Source organism: Homarus americanus, unplaced genomic scaffold (genome assembly GCF_018991925.1).
Source record: "Homarus americanus isolate GMGI-L3 unplaced genomic scaffold, GMGI_Hamer_2.0 scaffold24523, whole genome shotgun sequence".
NCBI lineage: Eukaryota > Metazoa > Arthropoda > Malacostraca > Decapoda > Nephropidae > Homarus > Homarus americanus.
In genome coordinates, this window is record NW_024744357.1 from 3,883,669 (window position 1) to 3,908,744 (window position 25,076).

General features: G+C 37.8%; 1 protein-coding gene across 4 annotated transcripts in view; it reads right to left on the reverse strand.

Annotated features, from left to right (window-relative positions):
* Positions 1 to 2,157: 2,157 nt before the first annotated feature.
* The window catches only part of LOC121877703 (egl nine homolog 1-like), a 36,688-nt gene continuing 13,769 nt past the window's right edge, over positions 2,158 to 25,076 (reverse strand). For 3 of the 4 annotated variants that reach the window (XM_042383527.1, XM_042383530.1, XM_042383529.1), the window contains exons 3-6: positions 17,303 to 17,571; positions 14,232 to 14,351; positions 6,251 to 6,387; positions 2,158 to 4,919 (exon numbers count right to left, since the gene is read on the reverse strand). In XM_042383527.1, the coding sequence (XP_042239461.1) occupies positions 4,832 to 4,919; positions 6,251 to 6,387; positions 14,232 to 14,351; positions 17,303 to 17,571 (614 nt within the window). In that variant the 3' untranslated portion in view covers positions 2,158 to 4,831. The remainder of the gene's footprint in view (positions 4,920 to 6,250; positions 6,388 to 14,231; positions 14,352 to 17,302; positions 17,572 to 25,076) is intronic. The other variant, XM_042383528.1, reaches the window with a different exon arrangement.

Here is a 25,076-nt window from a genome sequence, read left to right on the forward strand (position 1 = left end):
TATATACGCAATTTTGCTTCTAAAAAACCCAAGTGTGTTAATCGTCCCACATACCCGGTATTGCTCTCAAGCATGTTATTTGTTAAGTTGGTTCCTTCCCATTGCATCCAAGATTCCCCGTTTCACCTTATACAGTAGTAATGTTGGCTCATTGGTAGCCCTATACTGTACAGTACTGTACTACTCACTTTCTTCTTTGACTCTTGATTGAATTTGCCATCCATTGTTCCATGTGCAAACACATATAATCCCTTATTTGTTTAACACTCCAAATTATACTACGTAATCAAAGTAATTATATCTTGAAAAGTCGTTAACGTGAGAATACTATTAAAAAATGAAGTATGACCAACCGCAAGTACAGTATTATAATAAACATTTCTATGATACAGTGAGTATGTACTTGGGAGCGAGTCAAATGTAAATATATAGACTAGATGTCAAACCCCATAAGAATACTGTACACATTTATAGTGTGTACCAAAGTAAGGTACAAGTGTGAATAAATATCTAAATACTGATGTGGCACTTGGACTAACTCCAGTAAACCAGTTTGCATCTTAAATGTCAGTTTTTATAGATTGTTTAGTATTTTTCCTATTAACCAAACCCACAACAGAATAATTTGTACTAATAAAGGATTCTAACCAGATTAACTCCACAAAACAGTCTAGTCCTATAATGTTGCCAAACAAAAAAGTACTCAATGTCTCTTCTCCTTTTTGTGTGGGCTTCCATCTAGATTATTAACAAGTGAAGAGTAAGAGTGAGCAACTGTCCTTACACAGAAAAATCAACTTTAGGCCTTTAATGAATTCACAAAATGGATCTCCAAGTCAGATTGTACATACCCAATACAGTACAGTAATTTTGCTCGAGTTACATTATTTCTGTGCATTTTTCCCAGTTTCCAGAGGAAAAAATCAGTTATTTAAAGCAGAATCAGCCCTAAGTTTGATTTGGTCAGGAATGTAAAACTTGTACTTAAAAGTCATTATGCAAGCTTAATCATTCAAATTTTGTAGGTTAAAAAAAAAAAAGTAATATGAAAAATGAAAAACTTTTTCATTCAATTATTTTATATGGCTCATTCTTTGATCTGCCCTCAAATTATCAACATCCATGAAATAAGACTGTCATAGAAAATGCCTATAAAATACCGGTTATGTACAAGCCAGTTGTAGCCCAGCAATTCATCTAAAATTGGCTGGCACCATGGAAACAAAATACAGTACACCTTCCCTTTATGTAAATAACTTGATTTTTGAAGTGACAAATATAATAAACATGGAAGCACAAATACTTTTAATAATAATAATAATAATATTATATATATATATATATATATATATATATATATATATATATATATATATATATATATATATATATATATATATATATATATATATATATATATATATATATATATATACTTTAAAACATCCATAAATTGTTAAATAAGTATGATTTAGTGAATTGGTACTTTTGGAAAGTTTCCAGTGCACAAGCCTTTTAACAATATGATGATTATGGTAAATTACTGTACATATTATAGCACCAGGTATATGTAACATAAACACGATTCTTTTTTCAGGCTCGGATGCACAATAAAATTCACTGAACTTTAGAGTACCTGAAAATGACACTGTATGTTGACTATAAATTTGACATTTCTCATCACTTACTACAACACAGAATTCTGAATGTGTCTATGCAATAGCCCCTTTAAGATCACCACCTAATGATGAAGACAAAAAGAAATCTGCATATCCATTTTTTCCCTACATAAAAGTGTAACTAAGTTGCACATTTTATGGTCACAAAATATGAAAATAACTTTGTCTCTTTTCCAAAAAATGCTGCAAAAGTAGCTATAAATTAACAGAATAAGTTACAGAAAGGATATAAATTTTTCACCATACTGTACACTCTCAAAAGTTCTGTTCTTATTTGCTGCATATTCTACAATAAAGTGAACTAGTGTCTCCACTACTGTACATGAAACACTAGCCCAATAAGATCACATCATTGTGGGGGATACCCAAGACTCAGCACATGTGCAAAGATGTCTTCAATATTTACCGGCAACAACCAATTGATTTTTCATCCAATTCCTGCTCATTGCTAAGGTTAATAATAAAAAAAATATTTAGAATCGTTTACGAACCCTCATGGATATATTTATGAATAAACCACATTAACATGGTTAACCAAGATCTATGAAAACTGGGCTCAGGGAGAGGCTAAGTTTCAGGTAAACTCAGCCTGTTCAACCATGGAAAAAAATCATTATGAAGTTGGACCCTGGGACCATCAAGAGGTTCAACATCTACACAATCAAAAGTTGACCTCAAGTCTCTAGCATGAGTTTACAAACTACCTTATTTATATATATATATATATATATATATATATATATATATATATATATATATATATATATATATATATATATATATATATATATATATATATATATATATTATAAATCATGCCAGTATGCTGAAACAGTTGCTATAGTTTCCCTCTTTGAAACCCAAAATTCAACTTCCTCATATTCATAAATAAATCATGTTAACACAGTTCATCAGTTCAGGTGTTAACTGCCCAGAATGAAACGAGTGTTCAGGTCAGTTACACATCACTCAGGAATGTTGAGGTTCTTTGAGTGATTGTGACTGACTAAATCCCCTGGCTTCCTTGGCATATAACATCTTTACTTTCACAATATCTTTGGTAACGTAACAAAATTTGAACCTTATAATACTGAATTTATCACACAAAGTGTGTATACAGAGTTATCACAACCACTACTCATCAATATCAATGAAATTTACAAACCTAACTAAGGAAAAATTGTCAAAATAAATCACAATACTGCAACACTGCAGTTAATCCCTAAGTACATCATCAACACATGCAAACCCCAGAGACAAGTTTGAACGAGGTAAGAACGTTAGCTTCCATTACTAAATGCTAGTAACCCGACTGCAGTACATAACAGCACCAAATACTCTTTGCTTTTAAAAAATAAAGTACTGTACCAGATAACTCAATCCTAGGAATTATATATTTTAGTATACTTATTTCAGATCCCACATGTAGGATTTGGATACTGTACATCCATTTACTTTTGAATGGAAGAATATACCGGTACTCGGTACTGAAATGTTTGACTTCAGATATACAGGAATGCTGTACGTTGCAATGACAAATAATGCAATATCTCATACCTCAACATTAAGTTGCATGTAACACAATAACCTGCTGTGCATGAGGATGAAACCCCTCCCACTTTTCATGTACAATGTTTGTTATCCTACTTGAAAAGGATTAAATTACATTTCTTCTTTTAACAGATTCCTAACTTTATAGAACAGAATAAGGCAAATAGGGTAGGAATGCAAAACCCTGACATAGCAAGACAGAACAAGGCAATAAAGGGTAGGAACTCATGTCTAACTAAATAAAACATACTGCATTGCCTATTTTCTCCTCCAGTGTTTTTGAATTAAAAAAAAAAGACAAAATGCACACATGCTGAGGTTGTTTTCAACTGAATTTACACACATGCTCCCATATCAACAGCAATTATGTCTGAAAGTCTTCTAAACGTCTAACTACAGGTATTCCCCAATTTACAAATGGGTTCTGTTCCTGAAAACCTTCCATAAATAACACTTTTTTTTTAAATTGGATCACATTTTCTCATTTCACTGACTATTTATAAAAACAGAGATACTTTAATAGGGTGTGTGAGAGGGAGGGGGGAGGGATCCTCCAAAAGGCTCAACATGCTACAAAACATGTTTTTAGAAATTTTTGTTGTACACAGTGCTAAAAAGCCAATAATAATGAGGGGTGAAAAAGCCTTCAGTGGAAAACGGAGGTTAGTTGGTGAGGAACTGTGCCACGGGTTGTGATGCAGTGCAAGGCTGTGAGGCCTAGCCAAGCCACATGATTTTATTATGGTAGTGATGCACCAACAGTAAGTCTTCTGCACTGTGCATATACAGTATACATTTTGAGATGTTTTGATTTCACTGGATTTGATTTTTGATGATGTTTTATCTGAAGAAAAATGCTAAACTTATCCATGTAACATTTTATTGTTTTTACCGACAATAGATTAAACTCTGGGATACTAATGACATCTGTGTTCCTAGTTGAAATATCTTGAGATAGTGTCTTGCCACAGCTTCATTTAGTGATTCTGTGAGCCATGATAATTAAAATACTATTTGTACAGTAATTAATTTTTAGCTTAGCTAATCACTTGTAATACAGTACAATACTGTATGTTGTGTTTAGTTTCAATGTCTTTGTAAACTGACCAGGTCCAGTACAGGAATCCCTGAAATGCCTGTGTCAGCACCTCAGCATCTTCCAATGCTGTGAGAGGAGACAATAACTTCGGATTTTTCACATGACAATTGAAAAATGAAATTTTTTCCTTCCATAAACGAACAGATTTTCATAAACCATATTTTTGTAAATCGGGGACTGCCTGTAATTACTTCATATCAAAATAACCTTTTATGGGGGTCAGGAGGTCTCATCTTTCTCTTTGCCAACAGTTCCTGAAATCAGGAGGTGAAAAAAATCATATCCTGTACAGTATCGAGTTTTCTCACGTTCTAGTATCATTATGGCACACAATCATTCACTTCAAATGTCTCAACACTAATCACGATCATTATATTAATGTTGGTGAAGGTCATAAGAGACCAGTCTTTCAATAGGTTTGCATGATGGGGGGAGTAACAACTGCAGAACACTGAGTCGTATGATGAGACTGGCTTGGGTGACACAGTGGAGGAGCAACTCGTCAAGTGTTGGTAGAAGCACCGGAGACCCGTGCCAGGTAATCCTCGCGTTCCTTCTGATCCAAGTACCACACTGTGATGGCATATCTGCTGAGAAAAATAAATATAAATTATATCCATTATCTTAGAAAAATTATATCCAAATTAAATACGTAATTAAATTTTTCTTCACTCTTTCAAGCCCTTATCAGATATTTGTTGTCATTTATTCAAACTTGCTGTTGTATTAGACAAGTTCTGCTATGGCATACCCACTTAACAACAAGGCCTCAAGATATCCAAATGTTGTGCCACAAATTCAATATTTTTTTCTTGAAACAGTGTGGGTCATAATAAAAACAGTACTGTAACTGGAAAATAGTAATGCCAAATCTAAATTATTGTGGATAAAAGTGACAATTATGTTTCACCTGTTAGTAAAAAAACCCATAAAAGGTCGTGAACAACTGCATTTCAAAACCATTGACCCCACCATAAAGGCACTATGATAAGACTGGGTGGTTGGATGTTACAAGGATCTTTGCAATTTGACAATTACAGGGTAAATGGATGCAACTGAACTGCAGAGTAACTGAAAATATCAGTGCAACCTGGACCATCTGGCACCGATAGAGCAAGTACAGTATGTTTGTGTGCAGAATGACAAGCCCTGCCAAGCTTCAGTGCCAACATTTAAAACTAACCAACTGTCACAACTTATTGGAATACAGTAAATATGGTAAAGGGGCATAACTGCACGAATACCTTGCATCATAGTAGTCAGTTAATATTATACCTGGCTAACTGCATGAGCCACTCACACTCCCAAAAGAGATTTGTGTAGGAAAAAGAAGATGAAGAATAAATCTTCATATAATTTAGCAAGTACAGATGGAATATTGTACTGCCTGTGTTTCACACTGGCAAATACACGTCAGACATGACCAAGCGGCTGTACAGTAATTTAATTCGATGAGTATAAGCTTCAAATAAGAGTTAAAAAAGTAAGTCATTAAACCTAGACAATAGGTTCATCAGTACAGTTTCATGTTAACATGATTAAAACTGCAGAACAAGTAGCACTGGAAAAAAAAATGAGGGAGGGAGAGAAAAAGAGAAGAGAAGGATGAACAGACAATATGCACAACTGTATATTTTTTAACTGTACTGAATAGTATTTCAAGTGTGAATTCAGTTGAAGAAAAACTAGAGGACTAGTCATGCTCAAAGGGGTAACACTATATACAGTACAGGAACCGGTAGGTGTAAAAACCCAGCTTTCTGGTTATCCACACTTAAAACTCAAGTTGCTTGTAATAATTATATAAAAACTTGTAAATAACTATACATAGCTGAAATAGAACCACAATATTTTACTATAATATAAAGGAAATGAAGTGAAAGCTTTATCTATTAACAATACGTTGACAGTACACACCCACCTCGTAATTTTAGCTGGCAATACTTCATGAGGATTGCGGCGATCTGACCAGAAGAAGAGCATACGATCAAACCGGGGTTCAATCTCTGCTACTTTGTCAGAGCAACCTTCAGGATAGATTCTCAATACACCACCATCCTGTTAAATGAAAGAGAAATACAGTACTGTATGTATAAAACATCACAAAGATACTACAGGGTATTAAGAAATATTTACCAAGTGTTGCTCTACATCATACATTTAATAACTTCAGCAGAAAATAAATTTCTCTAAAGTAAAGTACAGTATTTTCTATAGTCCCTCCCAGTTATATCTCTATTGTCGTTTTGTTTTTATCCTCTTCACCACTGATCGGCTCATTAGCCGCTTGGGCGATCGGTCACATCTCTGTTACGCACTGTTGGCAAATACTGGGCATGCGCTGGCTCCTGAATGTATTTAAAACCTGCTCCAGTGCTCGTCAAGTCTGGTCTTGAAAGAGCTCACACTCAGTGCCGTCACAACACTTTCTGGCAGATTGTTCCAAGAGTTCACAACTCTCACTCCGAAAAAGTTTGCCCTCACAGTTTTCTGGACCTGAGGCTTTTTCAATCTTGAGCTGTGACCTCTTGTGGGGCGAGCGTCCGCCAGCTCCAGGAAAGGACACTCGACTGAGTAGTGCCCCTTGAGATGTTTATACACCCCAATTAGGTCACCCCTTACCCATCTAGTATAAGCGAGGAAAGTTCAGACGCTCAAATCTCTCAGGGTAGTTGAGGTGTCGAAGTGCAGGCACCAGTCTGTTGATCCTCCTTTGAACATTTTCAACCAACTGACAGTCCCTAGCATATCTCGGGGACCAGACGGGGTGACAGTACTCTAGATGGGGAAGCACTTCACTCTTGAAGATCGTTACAAGGGACGGACCGTCTAGACATCTGAACGACCTTCTTATAAGACCTAATAATTTATTTGCCAGATTTACCTTCTCGCAATGGCAAGAGAACTTCAGCTCATTGTCAACATACACACCTACTGTAGGTCCTTCTCACATTCAGTCTCAAATAGTGCAGTTTCTTCATCCCTTTGGTACATATGATACGCCTCCTTACCTTTAGTACGCCCCAGGTGCATCCTCAAACACTTCATGACATTGAATCTCAGCAGCCATTTCTTCGACCATTCTTGGAGCTCACAGAGATCCTTCTGCAGCTCTTCACAGTCTGCTTGGTTCTTGATTTCCTGAAATAACGTTGTGTCATCCGCAAACATTTGTATGGAGGAGTGTACAACGTCAGGCATGTCATTTATGAAACAAACAAACAACAGCAGGCCCAATACACTGCCCTGTGGTACCCCGCTTGTGACAGGTACAGATGATGATTTCGTGCCATTAATCACCACACACTGCTTGCGGTCATGTAGAAAGTCTTCTATCCACGCTAGGACATTTCCCCAAATTCCATACCCTTCCAGTTTGATTTTCAGCCTTTTATGGGGTAGACTGTCGCAAGCCTTGGCAAAATCTAGGTATACTGTATATATATATATATATATTGTCGATATTACCAACCTGTTCCAGAATATGGGTCCAAATATCCAATACCTTGAGCAATTGTGTTAAGCAGGAGCGCCCCGGCATAAAACCGTGTTGGCAATCCATTACAAGGTTGTTTCGTTGTAGATGTTCCAACGTGGCATCTCTGAAAATACCGTACTCTCAAGTACTTTACATATTATGCTGGTCAGGCTCACCGGTCTATAGTTGTTCGTGGAGTGATGATCGCTCTTCTTGAAGACAGGACTCGCATAAGCCATTTTCCAATCACTGGGGACCTTTTGTTCATGCAGGCATTTACAGAACAGGATCTTCAGGGGCTCGGTAAGCTCGTTGCATAACTCTCTTAGCACTCTGGGATGCACCATGTCAGGGCCGGGACTCGTAAGTACCTTTAGCTTTGACAGTTTATTTCTTATACCAACTTCTGTGAACACAATGTGGGTCAGTACTGTGTCGAACTGTCTGCCCTAAAAGGCATGAAGGTTAATCGCATCCTCTCTTGTGAACACCGAGGAAAAGAAACTGTTCAATGCCTCGGCTTTATCTGGTCAGAATCTGTGTAACTACCATCTTCAAGCCACAAATCTGATACTCCTACTCGCATTTTTAATTTCGACTTTGCATAGCGGTAAAAGGCCTTTGGGTTTGACTTTACCTCGCTTGCAACCAGCCTCTGGAACTCCTTTCCAGTCCTTCTACACACTGCCTTTGCTTGGTTTCTGGCTCTTGCATACATACACCTGTCCTGCACATCATATGACCTAACCCACGCCTTGAATTTCTGGGTTTTCTTCTTAACTTTGTCGACCGCCGCATGTTTCATGTGTAGGGATCCCCTCATATTCTTGTGCCTCAGTGAGTCAGGCTAGTGGATACCCCTCATCCCATCATAATTTCCATTGTAATATTTGCACCTTGGTCTGGCTTGATCATGAGCTAGATAACAGTTAAATCTGAATGACAGCACTACATGGTGACTGGTGCCAATTGGGGCTAGATGTTCCAGTTTGGCCACCATACCCTCTTCATTTGTTATGATGAGGTCTAGTGGCTTGGGTGTTTCCTCTCCTCTGTAATGTGTCGGGTCTCTAACATGTTGGAACAGAAAATTAATTCTCGGAGTTTCAACAAAAAGAGTAGCAGGGTTATTCAAGTCATTTGGGGTGAACTCGTTTCTCCAGTCGACGTCGCCATAGTTAAAGTCCCCCATGATAAGGAGGTGGCTAGGGTTGAGCATCGCTGCGTTGTCTATTAATGCCCTTAAGTTCTTTGATTTAGTGGACTATTCAAAAACATCCTCTCCCTGTACCCTCGCCTGGCTGGCTCTAAGGTCTTGCCTAGCATAGATAACCACACCCATCTTGCAAGTTTCTTGAGAAAAGTTTGTAAATGAGTCATATCCAGCAATACTGAACTCACATTCCTCAGGGTCGATTCTCCTGTTCTTGTACAACAGTTCTACAACTCCTACAATATCGGGTTAGTGTACCTTCAGTAGTGTTTCAAACTCCTCTCTCTTATCAAGGAATATGTGTCAGTATTAGTGTACATGACATTCAAGGCAGAATTTGTTCTCGGTAACGTCTCTGCTCTTGGTAGTAACTCCGGGCCCCCTGCTTTCTCAGAAGCTGCAGCATTTGCTAAGTACACTGTATTTTGCAGGGTGTGGTTAGAAATGTCATTGTTTACACGATGCTCACCTCCTCCTGTCTGGTAGGTGGAGCTGGTACCACCTCCAAGTGGGGAGTAGAGCGGATGGAGGGTGCACTGCTGTCCCCTGGCTCCGTGTCGGCACAATTGCTTCCACTACCCCCCCCCCTGTATATAACCCACGTACACCCGACCCTGTTCCTCCTCGACCCCTCCCTCTTCTGCTTCAAGCCCTGCAGGAGCTTCTTGTGCTGTTCCCTCAGCATTACCGTGCGATCTGGGTGAATGAATACACTCTGAGATGCCTCGCTCCTTGCTAAGTTTTTTGCCTGCCGAATAACCTCCTATTTCTCCTCCTCACTCACTAGTGTGATCCTGAGGGGGCGAGGCTTATCCCCCTGCTTTTGTCCCAGCCTCCTCACATCCTGAGGGTTGATGACATTCAGAACCTCTGTACAAATATTCTTCAACTGCATCTTATCGTGCGTTACCCTACTCTCAGTTCCCTCCGCCTGGATCTCGGGGATTCCAAAAACTATTACATTGTTCCTGCGCTGGAAACGTTCCCGTTGTTGTTCCTCCTCTCCCCTAACAAAATACCTTATTGCCATTTCTTCGACACACTTCTTCAGAGTCCCTAGCTGTTGTAGAACCTGTTCTAATCCTGCATTACTCTTCACCACTTCCCGTGGCCATGTTAAAGCCTTAGCATAATTCCTCTTTACTACTAATGTTAAAAATAATAAAATACTGTAGAATAATGACTTCATTTTCTTGATGAATTACACAACTGACATTCTGTACAGTACAGTATATTTACATTAAATTTTTTTGGATATAAAGCACATTCAGTAGGACATGAAATTTTAAATATTTTGAGCAAGAAAAGGGAAGAGAGAAATAGAATAAAATGAGAATAACTATTGGAAATCCAGAACATGAGTCACAAAGAATATCAAATGCCTCCCTCAGTCACAAATAGAACCTATCGTTATCTAATGACTAGATATTAATAAAAAATCATAAAATGCTTACTAGTAAAACTAGATTTATATAGCTGGAAACTATGTAAATATGTGTATGTCATATGGGTTATGTTAGTACAGTATAACAAAAGGGTTGGTCAATGCTTCCAACACCACCTTCACAATAACCTTTGATTTGGTTATTTAATAAAATTTTGTCATAAGTTCATTAAGCTACTGTTCCACATTACAATGCTGTTCTTCATTATACTACCGTTTTATTATATTCTTGTTTTAGTTTATATTACTTCAGTACCTGCCATGCTACCTCCTTGTGCACCGAAGGCTTAGTATACTGCTGTGTGCTGTATCAACACGATCCCAAGGTGCAGTCACTCCCATGGGACACCCTTTTCACTGTTTTTAAGTACTTTCGTTACACTACTTTAATTTATTTATCAGTCTCCACCTCTTATCAGCCGTTCGGGTGGTTGATCTGTTCTCGGTGCTACTATAGCATGTGGTCTACAAGATATTTAGGTTAGGTTATATTCATATCTTTGTAGACAGCACGCTATAGTAGCACCCTATTCTCTGTAACCATTTATACTGTATTACAATACTTTTCTTTATTAAACTCCTGTTTCTTTAAAATACTGTCCTCGAGTTATGAACTCTTGGAACAATCTGCCAGTGTGATGTGACGGCACCGAGTGTGAGCTCTTTCAAGACCAGACTTGACAGCACTGGAGCAGGTTTCAAATACATTCAGGAGCCAGCGCATGCCCCAGTATTCGCCAACAGTGCGTAACAGAGACGTGACCGATCGCCCAAGCGGCTAACGAGCCGATCAGTGGTGAAGAGGATGAAAGTAAAAGTAGACTAATGCAGTTTATTTTATTATTATACTACGGTGTTATATTAAGTACTCTACTATCCTGTTCATTTAGCTCTTCTTTGCTACTATAATAGTTATATATAACATTCTGTTCTTTATTATACAGTATTCCCGTTTTATTATTTAATTATTTTACACGAAATACAAAATCAAGCATTCCGTTGAGCTTTTAAAGAGTTGTGTTACAACAATTCACTATCGATTAATAATTCCATTTATATTAAATCGCCCGGGGTGGATTACCTATAAATTCTCCATTTAACACTTCAGAAAACCTAGATTCAGCCTCCCACCTCCCTCAGCATGATAAGTAGTCCCCCAGAATCCTCACCCACTTTCATCTTCACCGTTACAAGTGTTTCTTTATCAGGAAGGGAGGGAAGACGATGCGCCACCCTCTTGCCTGGCGCACTGCTACAAGCTACAACAGACATTTTCCCGGAATAATCTGACTACCAACCCGAGTGACAGGCATAACAAGATGCAATGTCCTTGAAGCTGTTCCCAAGTAAATGTCCAATGTAAATCGGGCTTTGTTCAGACGGACAAGTGCAAAACCCAGAAGACACCTTTTTACACAAATGAACATCTCACTGTTCAGGTCAGTTTCTGAAATCATTGGGTTTCTTACTAACGATGAACTATGTACCGAAATTTTTACAAATTAGAAACTATACGTTAATTTTACATCTATACAACAAGGCAACATCTTCAAGACTCGTACAGCAACTCTTCATAAATGCAACATCTATATCGTCCCCACTGAATCCTTAAAATATATAATAACATTAAAGCAAAACCTCTCTGTGGCGTACGTGACAGAAGGTAGGGCCCTGGGAGAAGCATAACCAAGCACCCGCGCCAGTGAGCCAGCACAGGTAGTGGGTAACCATGACCGCGAAATTCAACCGATGCCACACGTATTAAGCTTTTCAATATTACGGTTCCCATTCCTTCCTCAGCAGAACTGACACCTGAACGGTGAAAATAAATAATACTTTAAATTAAAAGGATTTAAAACGTTTTTTTTTTTTCAGGAAGCCTAAAATCATCGTTCAAGTTATTTGTGCTCAGGAGAAACGAAGAAAAATTCAAGGAAACTATCTTTGCACTGTAAAAACCAGTTTGTGAAGAACACTACATAAAGATAGCAATGATGTTACAGGTGGATGGGAGTGAGTAGCTGTTCTCGTTGACGGGCAAACCCGTTCCTTGTTGAGACTGACCACGCAACTTTAGTTGACGATACCCAGTTGAACACTCTCCATATAGAATATGAATGGTTTATAAAAATACGGCTACTTTAACAAATATATTTACATCTAATACCAAAACCAAAAATAAAATAAATTTAAATAAACTTAAAATGTTTCGAAAACGCGTTGATATCTGAAAGCACATCTGATTAATATTGGGGAAAAACCCTTAAATTTCTACAAGTTTCCGTGACTGGTTATTAATGTAACTAATATACCATGTTCTTCTAGCACAAATTTTGATACAATATTAAACATCAGTCAACAGCCCTCTTTAAGTAATTTCACTAGCAAATACTAATATATTTTTTATATCCATTAGACAATCCGTAGCTGCTCTCCACTGCTATATAAATGACATTTGATTATCTGATATCTTAGCGACCTAACCAGGGGTACAAGAAAAATACCACTTAGGTGCGAATAAAAATTTTATTTTAATCCTGAGGTTAAGTCATCTGCTTATCCAAATGGTTGAAACGCCATGGAGGTGGGATGCACAGTTTACAGAGGTTCACTGGAGGTGCCAAGCACGATATTTACGTGGACGGGGCAATTATCATACACACAACTACAGAAATCTATATTACAAAAAGATACTCTATTACATAAGGTGTAGAGAATGCATAGCTACATGAACAAAGGCAAATCCTGGACAAACTCACAGAACCATAGAAGATATTATCCCAAAAGCCTTTCACCTTTTGTTTATTTAAAGCTGAACTTCCTGACGAGTTGTTACACTTCTCTCATCTGCAGCGGACTCGGGCAGATATTCTTCTTGGGCATTGCAATCGTTATGCACCCCCCCCCCCCATAAAAAAACACTAATCCAACTCTCTTAAAGCGTCAGCACACTGCAAATGCAGTACCTATTTCAGTTGTATTAGCCTTGCCCCATTCCTGCTGTGATGCAGTGTAGCCAGATTCGAGGGAAAACGCACTCTTCCTTCATTTGCTGTAATTTACTCTTAAACCTTTGTATGTGACGAGTCCTGCTCTGGTCTTCCCTTCCACAACACGGTCTTAAAGCTGTACAGTAACTGGTTTAATCTTCTGAACATTACATCCTTTTTCCTCCTCGAGAGCTCCTTCGCAGAATCCATGTCTAGAACCCATTTCGTTCTCATCTAATACTTACAACAATTACAATGCAAATATCAAACATATCTATTAAACCAGAGATTTTATTCCTATTCGACTTCTGACACCTAATTCCGCATACCTATAGTAGCTCGTGCGATTTTGAACAGAAATAGAATTTTAAGTGTAACTCGAAAAAAATATATATTCATAGCTTTAGCACAAACATAAGCACACGAAAGCTTATAAACCTAAAAAATATCAACACGCATTTATTCTCACTTGGTCAGAAGAGAAACATAATAGGTACGCAGAAGGGCTAACACGAGTAACTACAAGAAAAAGGCTTCAATCTTATGTTTAATGTAGTGCCCATACAGTCTGAAATTTAGCTTGTGTATTAGGACGTTGAACTTAACTTCAACAGAAGGTGGACTACGGTATTTCAGAATAATAAAGAGTAGTATATGGAGGAACTGGTGGGGGGAATCAAATTTTAGTTGGTGCCAAAAAGTTCCAAGAGAGTGGTGGTGCATAACTCAGTGGGGTACATGGCCCAGCAAACATACAATATATCGTGACTGACGTACCTGTGGCGTCCAATCCTTGTTGATATAGTAAATAGCGGTGATGCAGCGGCCATCACCGTTGGGATTGTCGACATGTTTGACGTAGTGCGCGTCTCTGCCAGGGTAACACGCCACCATAGCCTGTAACACAACACCAACACTCAAATTACACTGATACATATTCACACTTTATCTTGCAAATAATTTAAATGACCCTGAACTGTAACAGAGGACTAATAGACTTAACAAAAATGTTTGAGTCAGATTTTTTTCCTGCATGGGCGAAATGATTTTTCAGTTATCAAAGAATAGCAGTTGAAGGAATTTTATTTCCGATGATGATCTACATTTTTTACTATAATCACATTCTAATTTCGAAAAATACCTACATTTTTGCAGAAACTAGTAGAGTGAAAATTATAAAAATAATATTTAAGGCTATAAATAAAGGTAAGGGGCTTGCCTGTTAAAGTAAACAACGTAACAGTAGTTATAAATCCTAGCTTCGGTCAGCATCACGACTTTAAGTGATTGTCAAAAATGGGCTAGAAAATGAATTTGCAATGCCTTAGCAAAAACGTAACCAACCTAACAATTTTGCAGTTCATCAAACCGAATAGACCCGTTACAAAAACCATTCGAATTTAATTAACGGTACAGGTTAAAGCTTCGTCGACGGTACATTTTGTGGGGCTGGCCCCATCGATGCTCTGCCGTCAATTTGGAATTTGCCAAATGTTTCCCTTTAAACCTAAATTAAGCGCTTTTAAGGCTCATCCATCGGTTACAAAAATAGCTGTGCTTCAAGGACACATCGAGGACTCGATAGAACACGAAATCAGTGGAAGGGAACAATTCACAGGAAGGCGAATAAAATTACAAGGTCAAGGGGAAAAATATCAATGACAGGCACCACAGATTGAGGGGGTCCTAAACCCAAGAGTACCCCTACCCCAGAATTTAGGCTCCGGCGACGAAACCGTGATCACTTCCATGTTTCAACAATTAGTAAACTTCAGAACTGGATCCCGGTTGCATACAAACTCCATAAAATACCAAATAATGTATATAAAATCCTTAGTTATATAGAACAAATACGTTGAAAAACCAGAAATAGTTTACAGACTGAGAGGAGCAGCAACTTTAGAAAAAAAAATATCCACAGAAAACTTTACCTTGAATATATATTGTACGAACGCATGAAATTTTTGACGTTAAACTGTTGAACGCTTCCCATTGAGCGATTCAAGGCGAAACAACTGAATAATTACTTCCCAGGGAACTTTCCATACAAACTGGTAACAAAAAACACTAGTCTTGCAGGTCTGAGGGGGGGGGAGGGGGACGCTTGCCGAGGTTCTACCAAAAAACAATTACACGTCTAGTTTCCATAACCCCGAACTCGTTAATTCCAACGAAACATATTAAGTTTCCCCACGAAGTCCAATTGCTAGCACGAGCATGTGTGCGATTTTAAATGCGTATTCATTATAAGGAAGGCAAAGCTGAAGAGCACGAAGGAGAAACCACCCACGTTCATGGCTATTGGCAGCCAAGCGCTGAGGCAGAGGGAAGCACGAGCAGTTTGTGTAGTTACCATACGCCGCCAACCTAGAGTTATTTCCTTTCAACCGCCATCTTCACCACAAAAACACACCATTAAATGTCTTTTTTTTTCCTACTAACAAGTTTCAATTCTTGGGTGCTCCAAATCGTTCGTTACCTTTCACCGAATAAACTTCTGTTTACAAGAAAATCCTACCTTCAGAATGACGTCATTCTACAAAAATTTTCTCGCCTAGTAAATGTGAGAACATAATTTTCTTGGAGACAGGCGAGTGCTTGTCCACCAGAACTCAAGAGAGGTCAGCCAGTACATTTTGTGAACATCTGTGCAACCACCTTACAAGCAATTTTAGACATTTAATTTTAAGATGTTACCTAAATTACATTGACTCCCATAATCAGTCTGTTCATCTGCAAGTACTGTTAAACAAATGGGATTTATTTTCTTCTCTTAAAGATAAAATTCACTGTACACTTTAAAGACTCCGTACATAAATACTGTACAAGGGATAGCATATATATTAGAAGCCCCTGTTTATTCACTTGGCGATTAAACATACTAACGCTAAATGGGCGAGGTTAGATTGGGCTATGTTAGGTTAGCATTAAGATGTTCAGTCATCATGTGTAATAAGTAGCAGTTCCTAATCTTCATGAGATCAACTACAATCAATATATCAAACTAATTCTCACGAAAATTTTCCAATTCCACATGTACTCAATAATGTTGAGCTTTGTGGGGTTTAAATATTAGAAGGAAAGGTCATGTCGATGGCAACATCAGAAGCCTGCAATAAGTCACGATGACGCATTGCTGCACTAGCAAACACTCCAATATTAATACCAAACCAGCAACCCTACTGATAAGACGCCAACGACCTCCATTACTCCCCTCCCCCTAAAAAAAAAAATAAACTTAGTAATATCCCGCAACCGGCAGGAGTAATGGGGCCATGCGAAAGGTGGTCACCGAGCGGCAACTTGGTATACTTGGACATGAAACTCCAACACCTGATTCTGCACGTAATGTTTGCTTGTGAATTTTTCCTTTAACAGTAACTGTCGGAATGAGTATAACTATTTACAACGATACAAGGATTGCGACAGAACTAATACGAATATTATTAACCAGAAACTACCGCAAGGAGTCGAGTGCTCTACTCGCAGTCCTCAAGCCGATCATATTAACCTAATGTTAGCCAAACACTCAAATCATAGTTATACCTATGCAACCCAAATTTAGCGCAAGTACTTTTGTATAAATTTTCTTAACTGTGGCATGTACATTTCGTGATTTAGTAGCTAGTGGGTGGTCAGTACATTTAATAGTTCACAGCATCTTTTAATGAAACCAAGTCTACCAAAGAATAAAAATACGGGGTAACAATTATAGCAGTAGGGTACAAGTAAAGGGACCACAAGTGTGTTCTGTACGTGGGAAAATGTCCAGTGTATAAAGCACACTTGTTTTTAAAGAAATAAGTCAATAGCAAACACAAAAATATGAACACGTGGCAGGCACTTACCCGCGTCCTCCAGGTAATGTTGTAGTCGGCAAGCTTGCCAGCGTTTGGGTGTTTGTTGGCTTTAGCCACAACCGAGTCCACCACCGACACAAGTTGACCAATTCCGCCACAGTAAGGCTCGCTGCCGGTCACCCAAGTGATCTTATCGCCACGGATCATGCCCCGTGCCTGGTCCTGCACATGACGCGACACGACCTGCCCGTCATGGAACACTCCCCGTGAGTGTAGTGCTCCCACCTCTTGTAAGATGTGTTCAGCGCGCTCGGCCCCTGAAAGGAAACGAGCAGAAAAAATTAAATAAATGTTTTTGTTTGTTATTTTCCCTGAAAATATAGCTCTTAAAACGCCAATAATATATTGCTTGAACATGACAAAGCCTAATACACAATACTTATTGACAGGGTGAGTAATATCGAAAAAAATAGCCTGTAGTAGACAGTGCTTACGAGTGCATTTTTAAATATTTCTAGTAATATTTTACAGACTGCTCATATATACTTATGTATTTTGTTACTAATTTACAAATTATGTATTTTTTCTATTCATTTTTTTGTTGTTGCTTGTGTCCTTGACAAAATGATCTTGTATCGCAAATGTTCGGTGGCCTAGTCAAATATTTACCTAGCTCTGTAAGCACATGGCTCTGACCAATGTGGTTAAATCTTCTTGAGACTTCCCGATATTCATTACGATGTCACTTTCCTTCTCCCGTTACTACATGTTTACCTCGCCTAGGCCATCAGTAAGACTATAAAGTGGGTACAATACGTGTTTCTACTAACAGGGATTTATACTTTTCTTCAAGTGTCATATTGCCTACACATATGGCTGAGCAAGCTTTTCAACAACAACGCAATATACGACATGTCCAACAGTGGAAGGTCGCCTCAAATAGCAACAAGCCAGCTTGCCAAATTTGCGTCTCAGAAACAAAGAGGATTCTGCTTCTGCCTAGTAGTCCACGCCATAACTTGGCCAAGCCTAATATCTACAACCCACAACCAAGCTAATCCTTAAGATAACTTACCCAAATCAATTCAAACCCTTGGTTTGAATTGATGGTTACCCTTAATCACCCCTAAATGGTTACCCTTAATCACCCCTAAATATGTACAGTATAACCATGGCTTGTGTTTACACATCGAGTTCAAACATAATTTTAAGTCCACAGGATCGTGTGAACAGGCATGCAAATGCTGTATGAGACATCACGTGTTTGTATAATTGTACACGTACAGGTATATATAAATACCGGTATACAAGTTTCAACTGGTGGCATATATACATAGATAAATTAAGAATATTACGATTCTTTAAATGCTTAGTACCCAAATAAGTGTCTTTCAGAATACAGTACAAAAGGTAAAATGCTACGTTGATGAATCGTGGGGTCCAGGACTCGGCTCCGAGACTTGACTGTAATGAAATAATTGAGTACACACACACACACACAGGTGAACAAGTGTGCACTGGCGAGTGTATAAACACCTGCATGTGCTCATGCGTGAGTGTCGGAGAATGTGTTGTGTTAAATGATACGTGTATGTGGTGAGGCACATCACTACACCACACCACCATCTGCCCGGCTGACCCACCCTCCTTACTCAATCATATTGTTTATTATGGCAACACTTGACGCCCACAACTACGGTACACCTCCGTTCTCTCACCCAACGCTGGACGCTTTATTCTACTCCCCCAAGCTATTTATTATTTCAGCAGAGCACCAGGTTTGAAAATTCTTTATGAGTGTTCAGTATTTAAATGAAAATCAAGTTAGGAAAGTACACAATTCGTAATATCTACCCAAATCCCCAAATTTGAATATTATGCATGCTTAATCAATAGCTAGTATCTAAATACAGCACCTAGCTTCAACATTATACACAAATAATTCCTAATTAATTAAAACGTATGCCTTGTAATTTATGCACAAATATTAACATTGAATTAAAACTAAATGGGCAAAATGGTACTCGTATAGTACTGTACTGGATGTCTCTTCCAACATAATTGCAAGGATGAACTGTAAATGAGAGCCACATCCTCTCACTAATGATCAACTTAATACTTGAGATACTGTACAAGCAATACTATATACCCAACAGCCCAAGTAATAAAGAACCTGTCACAGTATACAATACTGTACATGAATAGCAAAACTAAAATCTTTTCACTGAATCCATTGAGTTATTGAACAATAACCACTTATTTAGGGGTGTGCATTATCACTAATATACAATTACAGTACTGTACTCTGTACTGAATATCCACCAAACTTTGGTTGTTCAGGTTGAATAAAAAGAATGGAACATATTTTACAACACAATAAGATTGTACTATATAGTACTGTACTGTACTTAATACTGTACAGGGTAGTTTGCAAATTGACATAATTGCATTCCATCTTTGAATATTTCAAATTAGGCTGTGCATTGATAAATGAATTGCAAACACTGCAATGTAATTTTACACTTGTTTTTCATTAGGCTAAGAATAAGATCTTGTACTGTCATATGACTAAAACTAAAGGTTGGAGAAGAACTGTGCAAAGTAAATCATATTCTCCCAGTGAACGGGAATAATATTTCAGTATAAAATGACATTGGAATTTCAACTGACTATCTCCATGGAGTAAACTGGAATCCATTCAAGAGGAGAGGGAAGATTTCCTTCCCTTTCTAAGGAACACAGCCCATCTCTACAACTCTCAGAATACTGTACTGTACAATTCATCTGCCCTCTCCAAAGGCATGATATACCAAGAGGTGCAAAATACTGGAGTTGTCTCCTCTCTTTCATATAGCCCAGTGGTGGTAATAAGACATTGAAAACAGTTCAGGCCTTAAAGGTAGTCTACCAATGTTCCTGTAAGAAACTGATCGGTGAGAAGTCTAAAGCAACCTATGGTGACAATAGTAGAGTCCAGTTCCATTATCTCCAGGCTCACTATAAAGGTACAGTTGTATGGATCTGATCAAAGTTTCTTACTTAAGATTTTTGTTCAATTGTTAAATCATATGGAAGAGTGTTCATTACACTTTTAAACTGTGTGCTTTCATTCAAGTCCCACTGTTGTGGAAGTTAAATAGAAAAAAAATGGGTTAAACGGATATGTATCACAGGAAATCTTTGGCAGTCTTAAGTTATATGTTTATATACCTAAATTAAAATTTTCGTATAGCATTCAAATCCAGTAGGAAACTACATAAAAATAAATGTGGAGCAAAAAGATTTTCATATCAATTTGAAACATGTTGTCTCATCTGTTTATGATTATCCAAGGCTATGGGGTTATATTATCCTATAAACCATTTTGGAAAGCAGAAGAAATGAAACAACAAAACCTAAGCAAATTAGCAACATTGAACCCCTAGGGAGTGCTTAAACCCATTAATGATGATAGACTAGCTAACCAAACCTAACTTAAGATTAAGGTGTGGTGCTCTACAGTATGATAGGGTACAGTTCATCTTTTGAAGCAAAAAATAAAATTTTCTCCAAAACAATGCATGTACAGTATAGTACAGTACCGTATTGGGGAAAAGAATCTTACATGCAGGTTTGCCCCCCCACCCCCCCAAAAAATTTAAATATATATATATATATATATATATATATATATATATATATATATATATATATATATATATATATATATATATATATATATATATATATATATATATATATATATATATATATATATATATATATATATATATATAATATATATATATATATATATATATATATATATATATATATATATATATATATATTCAAAAATATTATGCCTCTGCTTGCTCATTTTGTTTTGACACAAAAGAAATCACTGAATTATAGTTGATCCCACAGAATAACACTACCGAGAACTGCCAAACTTAGGCATTTTGCCTTTTATGTAATTGAATGAATTGTTCTAGTTCACTGTTTTAAGCAATGTATGCATAAACACATTTCTTTATAGAAACTTTCAAGGTTTTGACCTAAACTTATGTTTTGTTTTTGTTTTTTGTGTTTTTTTCTGAACAATTTGTTTGAGAAATACACCTTGACAATGAAAGTAGTTATAATATAGTACACTATGAGCCCCCAAATCTATGCCCCAACACATCAGGTAAGATCCCACCAAACATTATCATAAAATTAGGATCACCTAACACCTGAAGATTCGCCACCCCTGCTTAGGTTAGATTTAACATTAGAGTGGTTAATCTTAAGGAGTAATAAGCTGGATAGGTGGATTTTCAGTCGATTCTAAAATCATAATCTTCTCTTTAACCAACAATAAACAAAAACAATGAAAATATGTAAACAGTTAAAAACACTTAAATAGCTAAGCTACTTTTGTTAGAGAATTACATTAAGTTGTTTAATACCACTTGATTGTTACACATCTGAAGGTGGAGCTATAAAATTAGATATACTTGTAGTTCATATCAACAAACTGTTAAGTCTTGTGATGCTCTACCAAGTGATATGATGCAATCTTCAAGTAATAAACAACTTTTATCTGATAATACAGATATATTAAGCTTCCTTTTTTTTCATCAAACCTTAAAGAAGAACATTTGTTGTAATACAGCATTACTCTTATTCTCTTCACCACTAATCAGTTTGTTAGCAGCTTGGGCAGTAAGAAACTTGCCCATGCGGTACTGTAGTAGTTTTACCCTGGCCGGGGATCGACCCCGGGTCCACTCACTTGCAAGGCAAGCATGCTGTTGAAACCCATTTCTAAACGTTTAAAATTCTATCATAGTTAGCAATGTCAATTTTGCATTAAAGTAGGTTTTACATATACTATACTACAACATGTGTGTGTGTGTGTAATGATCAGCATTGCCTCGAAAGTGAGTGGATCCACATTTGATCGACAGACAGGGTGAAACTATGGGCACGTTTCTTAAGGCCATTTGCCTCGTCTACCTAACAGTAATTGGGAACTTGGATGCTAAGCTCTTCACTAAAGGGAAACCACTTTTAAAATTTTCTCTGGCTAATGCCAGATGATTTGCGAATCTTGTTCCAGTATAATGGTCTTCCATCGCAGTTGGCAGGTGGTCTGTTCTCAGATTATTCCTCGACACCGATTCATCCAGCTCATTAACTTACAGTGTGGTTGGCGTTAGTGACACCTTCTACACTTTAAAACAAATTCACAGAGATGGCCCTAGGGCAGCGGTTCTTAACCGAGGGAGGGTTAATTTCCAGGGTGGCCGCGAACCCAGAGCAAAAAATAAGGAATGGCCTTAACAGGTGTGCGTATGTCCTTTGGATTTTCTTGGAGGATGGGGGGGGGGGATCTCACTCTCCACAGATACTTCAAAATGTAAAATTCAAACTAAAAGTGACTGAATTAAGGTAGTAATAATGTCGGGAAGTGTACGATAATTTGATGAAAAAATGATAATTTTTAGACTTGGAATTTTATATGAAGGAAGAAGGGGGGGCGTGAAGATGAGGACTAACTGCTATAGGGGGTGCGACCCTAATAAGGTTAAGAACCACTACCCTAGGGGTTTAAAACGCAACTAAAATTTTTGCCATATACTGTAGAGGTAACTTTTTTTTTATGGCTACAATTTAATGGAAGTAAACGTGAATACAGTACAGTATAGGAAAACTTGACATGCTTCATTTTAGCCATATTTTACTATCATAATATATGGTACTTGACATAGGTTAGGTAGAGTCGTTTTATTTAAGAATCTCTTCATTTATTTGTACATTATTATGATTATCTACAAGATCATCAATGGTTAATCAGAAGTTAAAAGGAAAAAAGAATACATTCATAATAGTTATCACTCATCAGATAATGTATTCGCCCTATTTTGTATAATACATTCTACATAGCCCGGTACAATAATGTACGCCCACAACAATCAACACACACAAATTTGCCTTTACGTATAAATCCCAATGAAAATAAGAAAAATATCTGAGATGCGTAATTTTTTAAGTAGCGCTACGTACAGGTAAATTCGGGTACCTCAGTACTTGTGGCCGCATAGCAGTGTGATATACCACAACTGCCATCCTTACAAATTAGCAAATCATCAATAGAAATTAAGGTAATGTTTTAGTACTGCAAATGCTCAATTAATCATCTTTCATCTCTTGATAGTGATCTGTAGTTGCTTACATCTTAAAGGTTGTATATGTACAGTACTGTATTACCTCGTGTCAGGTATTGAATATATCATATTACATTCTGTAGATAGGCTAACACTTAAGCTTAGCTACTGAATAAAATCTGACTTAACATAAAATTCAAGTTATGCAATGGTTCCAGGATTGTAAATCTCACTTGAGTTGAGGAGGGTCTATGTACAATGAAAGACAAAAGTCATGTCGTAAAATTTGGCGAAAACATATACCGAAGGGCTAAAACTTTTGGTGCGCTCTGCCTTGTGGTAGGGCTCTCATAATGTTTCAAGAGTTATATTAAAGTGTAATGATTGTTTATCAGACCACAGCTTACAGCCCAGAGAAATACAACATATATAACAGTAAGTAGATGCCCATGTGGTAACCCACATAGGTTGACACACCCTCCAGTGACAGTAAGACCTGACCCAGGAGAGCTGACGGCCACAAAGTACTTGAGTTAACCCTGCGATATGACTGTGTTATAACCACAGCTGTCCAGACCTGACCCAAGAGAGGTCAGTCACATTGACCCAGAGTTCTCACTGCTACGCGATTAGCTTAACCCGGCGACATGACCGTGTGACTCAAGAAACAATCCCTCCAGCCAGTACACCTGTCTAGACACACCCAGTCTAGTGTTATTTGGGAGAGGTCATCTGCTGGCTGGTGACCGCCAATATATAGGCCCTGCAGCTCCCTCCTCGAGAGCATTCATATTCAGGGTCAGTTAGCATTCGGAGCATCATTGTAATATGGGAGGGAGCCGACAGCTCCACCCCAGAGGGAGACTTCCCTCCCCAGCACTGTGTCTCCAGCTAGCAGTCTCCCACAGGAGACATAGTCCAGCTCTCCCTTCAACAGCACCTGCTAGGCCTCCCTCAGGTCACACGCGCGTCTTTGTCAGAGCGATCCAAGGGCGAGTTACTTATGGAGGGAAGTGTATCCATTTCACGTTTGTGTCCGAGTCAGTGTCTAGTAACGTAAATATAATGTTCTATTAATGAGTCCATGCCATTCAATTGAATAATAAATAGTTGTATTGAAAGCGGTGTTTAGAAAGATTTCCCCCAAGAACGTATTTACAGTTAAGTAACTAACCGGCCACGCTACCAAACTTCCTCGCTTTACAATCCTACGACTAAATATTCTATCTCTACTTTCTACTTATATCCCCCTCATTACATAATCTTCGGACAAAACCGCGACACGACTTTTGTCTTTGATTGTACAGTACATATATTTCTAAAGAAATTATGTAATACCACACATTTCTAAACACTGAAATCCACTAAAAGAGATAAAACACAGAAAAATGAGAGCACTGTACAGTGTACGAGTCTTTTGACCATAACATACGCCCTCTTCAAGTGTTACCTTTGAAATACACATGCTTTCTTTTTTCTGTTTTACCTTCCACAGTGGTATTTCAGTTAGTAGAGTTCTAGATATGGATTTCAATGAATTTTGATAGCTATTAATTTTCTTCTATTTGATTGGATAGAAAACTACAGCATGACAACCATGAAACACTTAATATTCCCTCTGTCCGTTTTACGGACTTTCACAAAACACGTTGTTCCAGTACAGTACTCGATTACAGGGGGTCCCCGGGTTA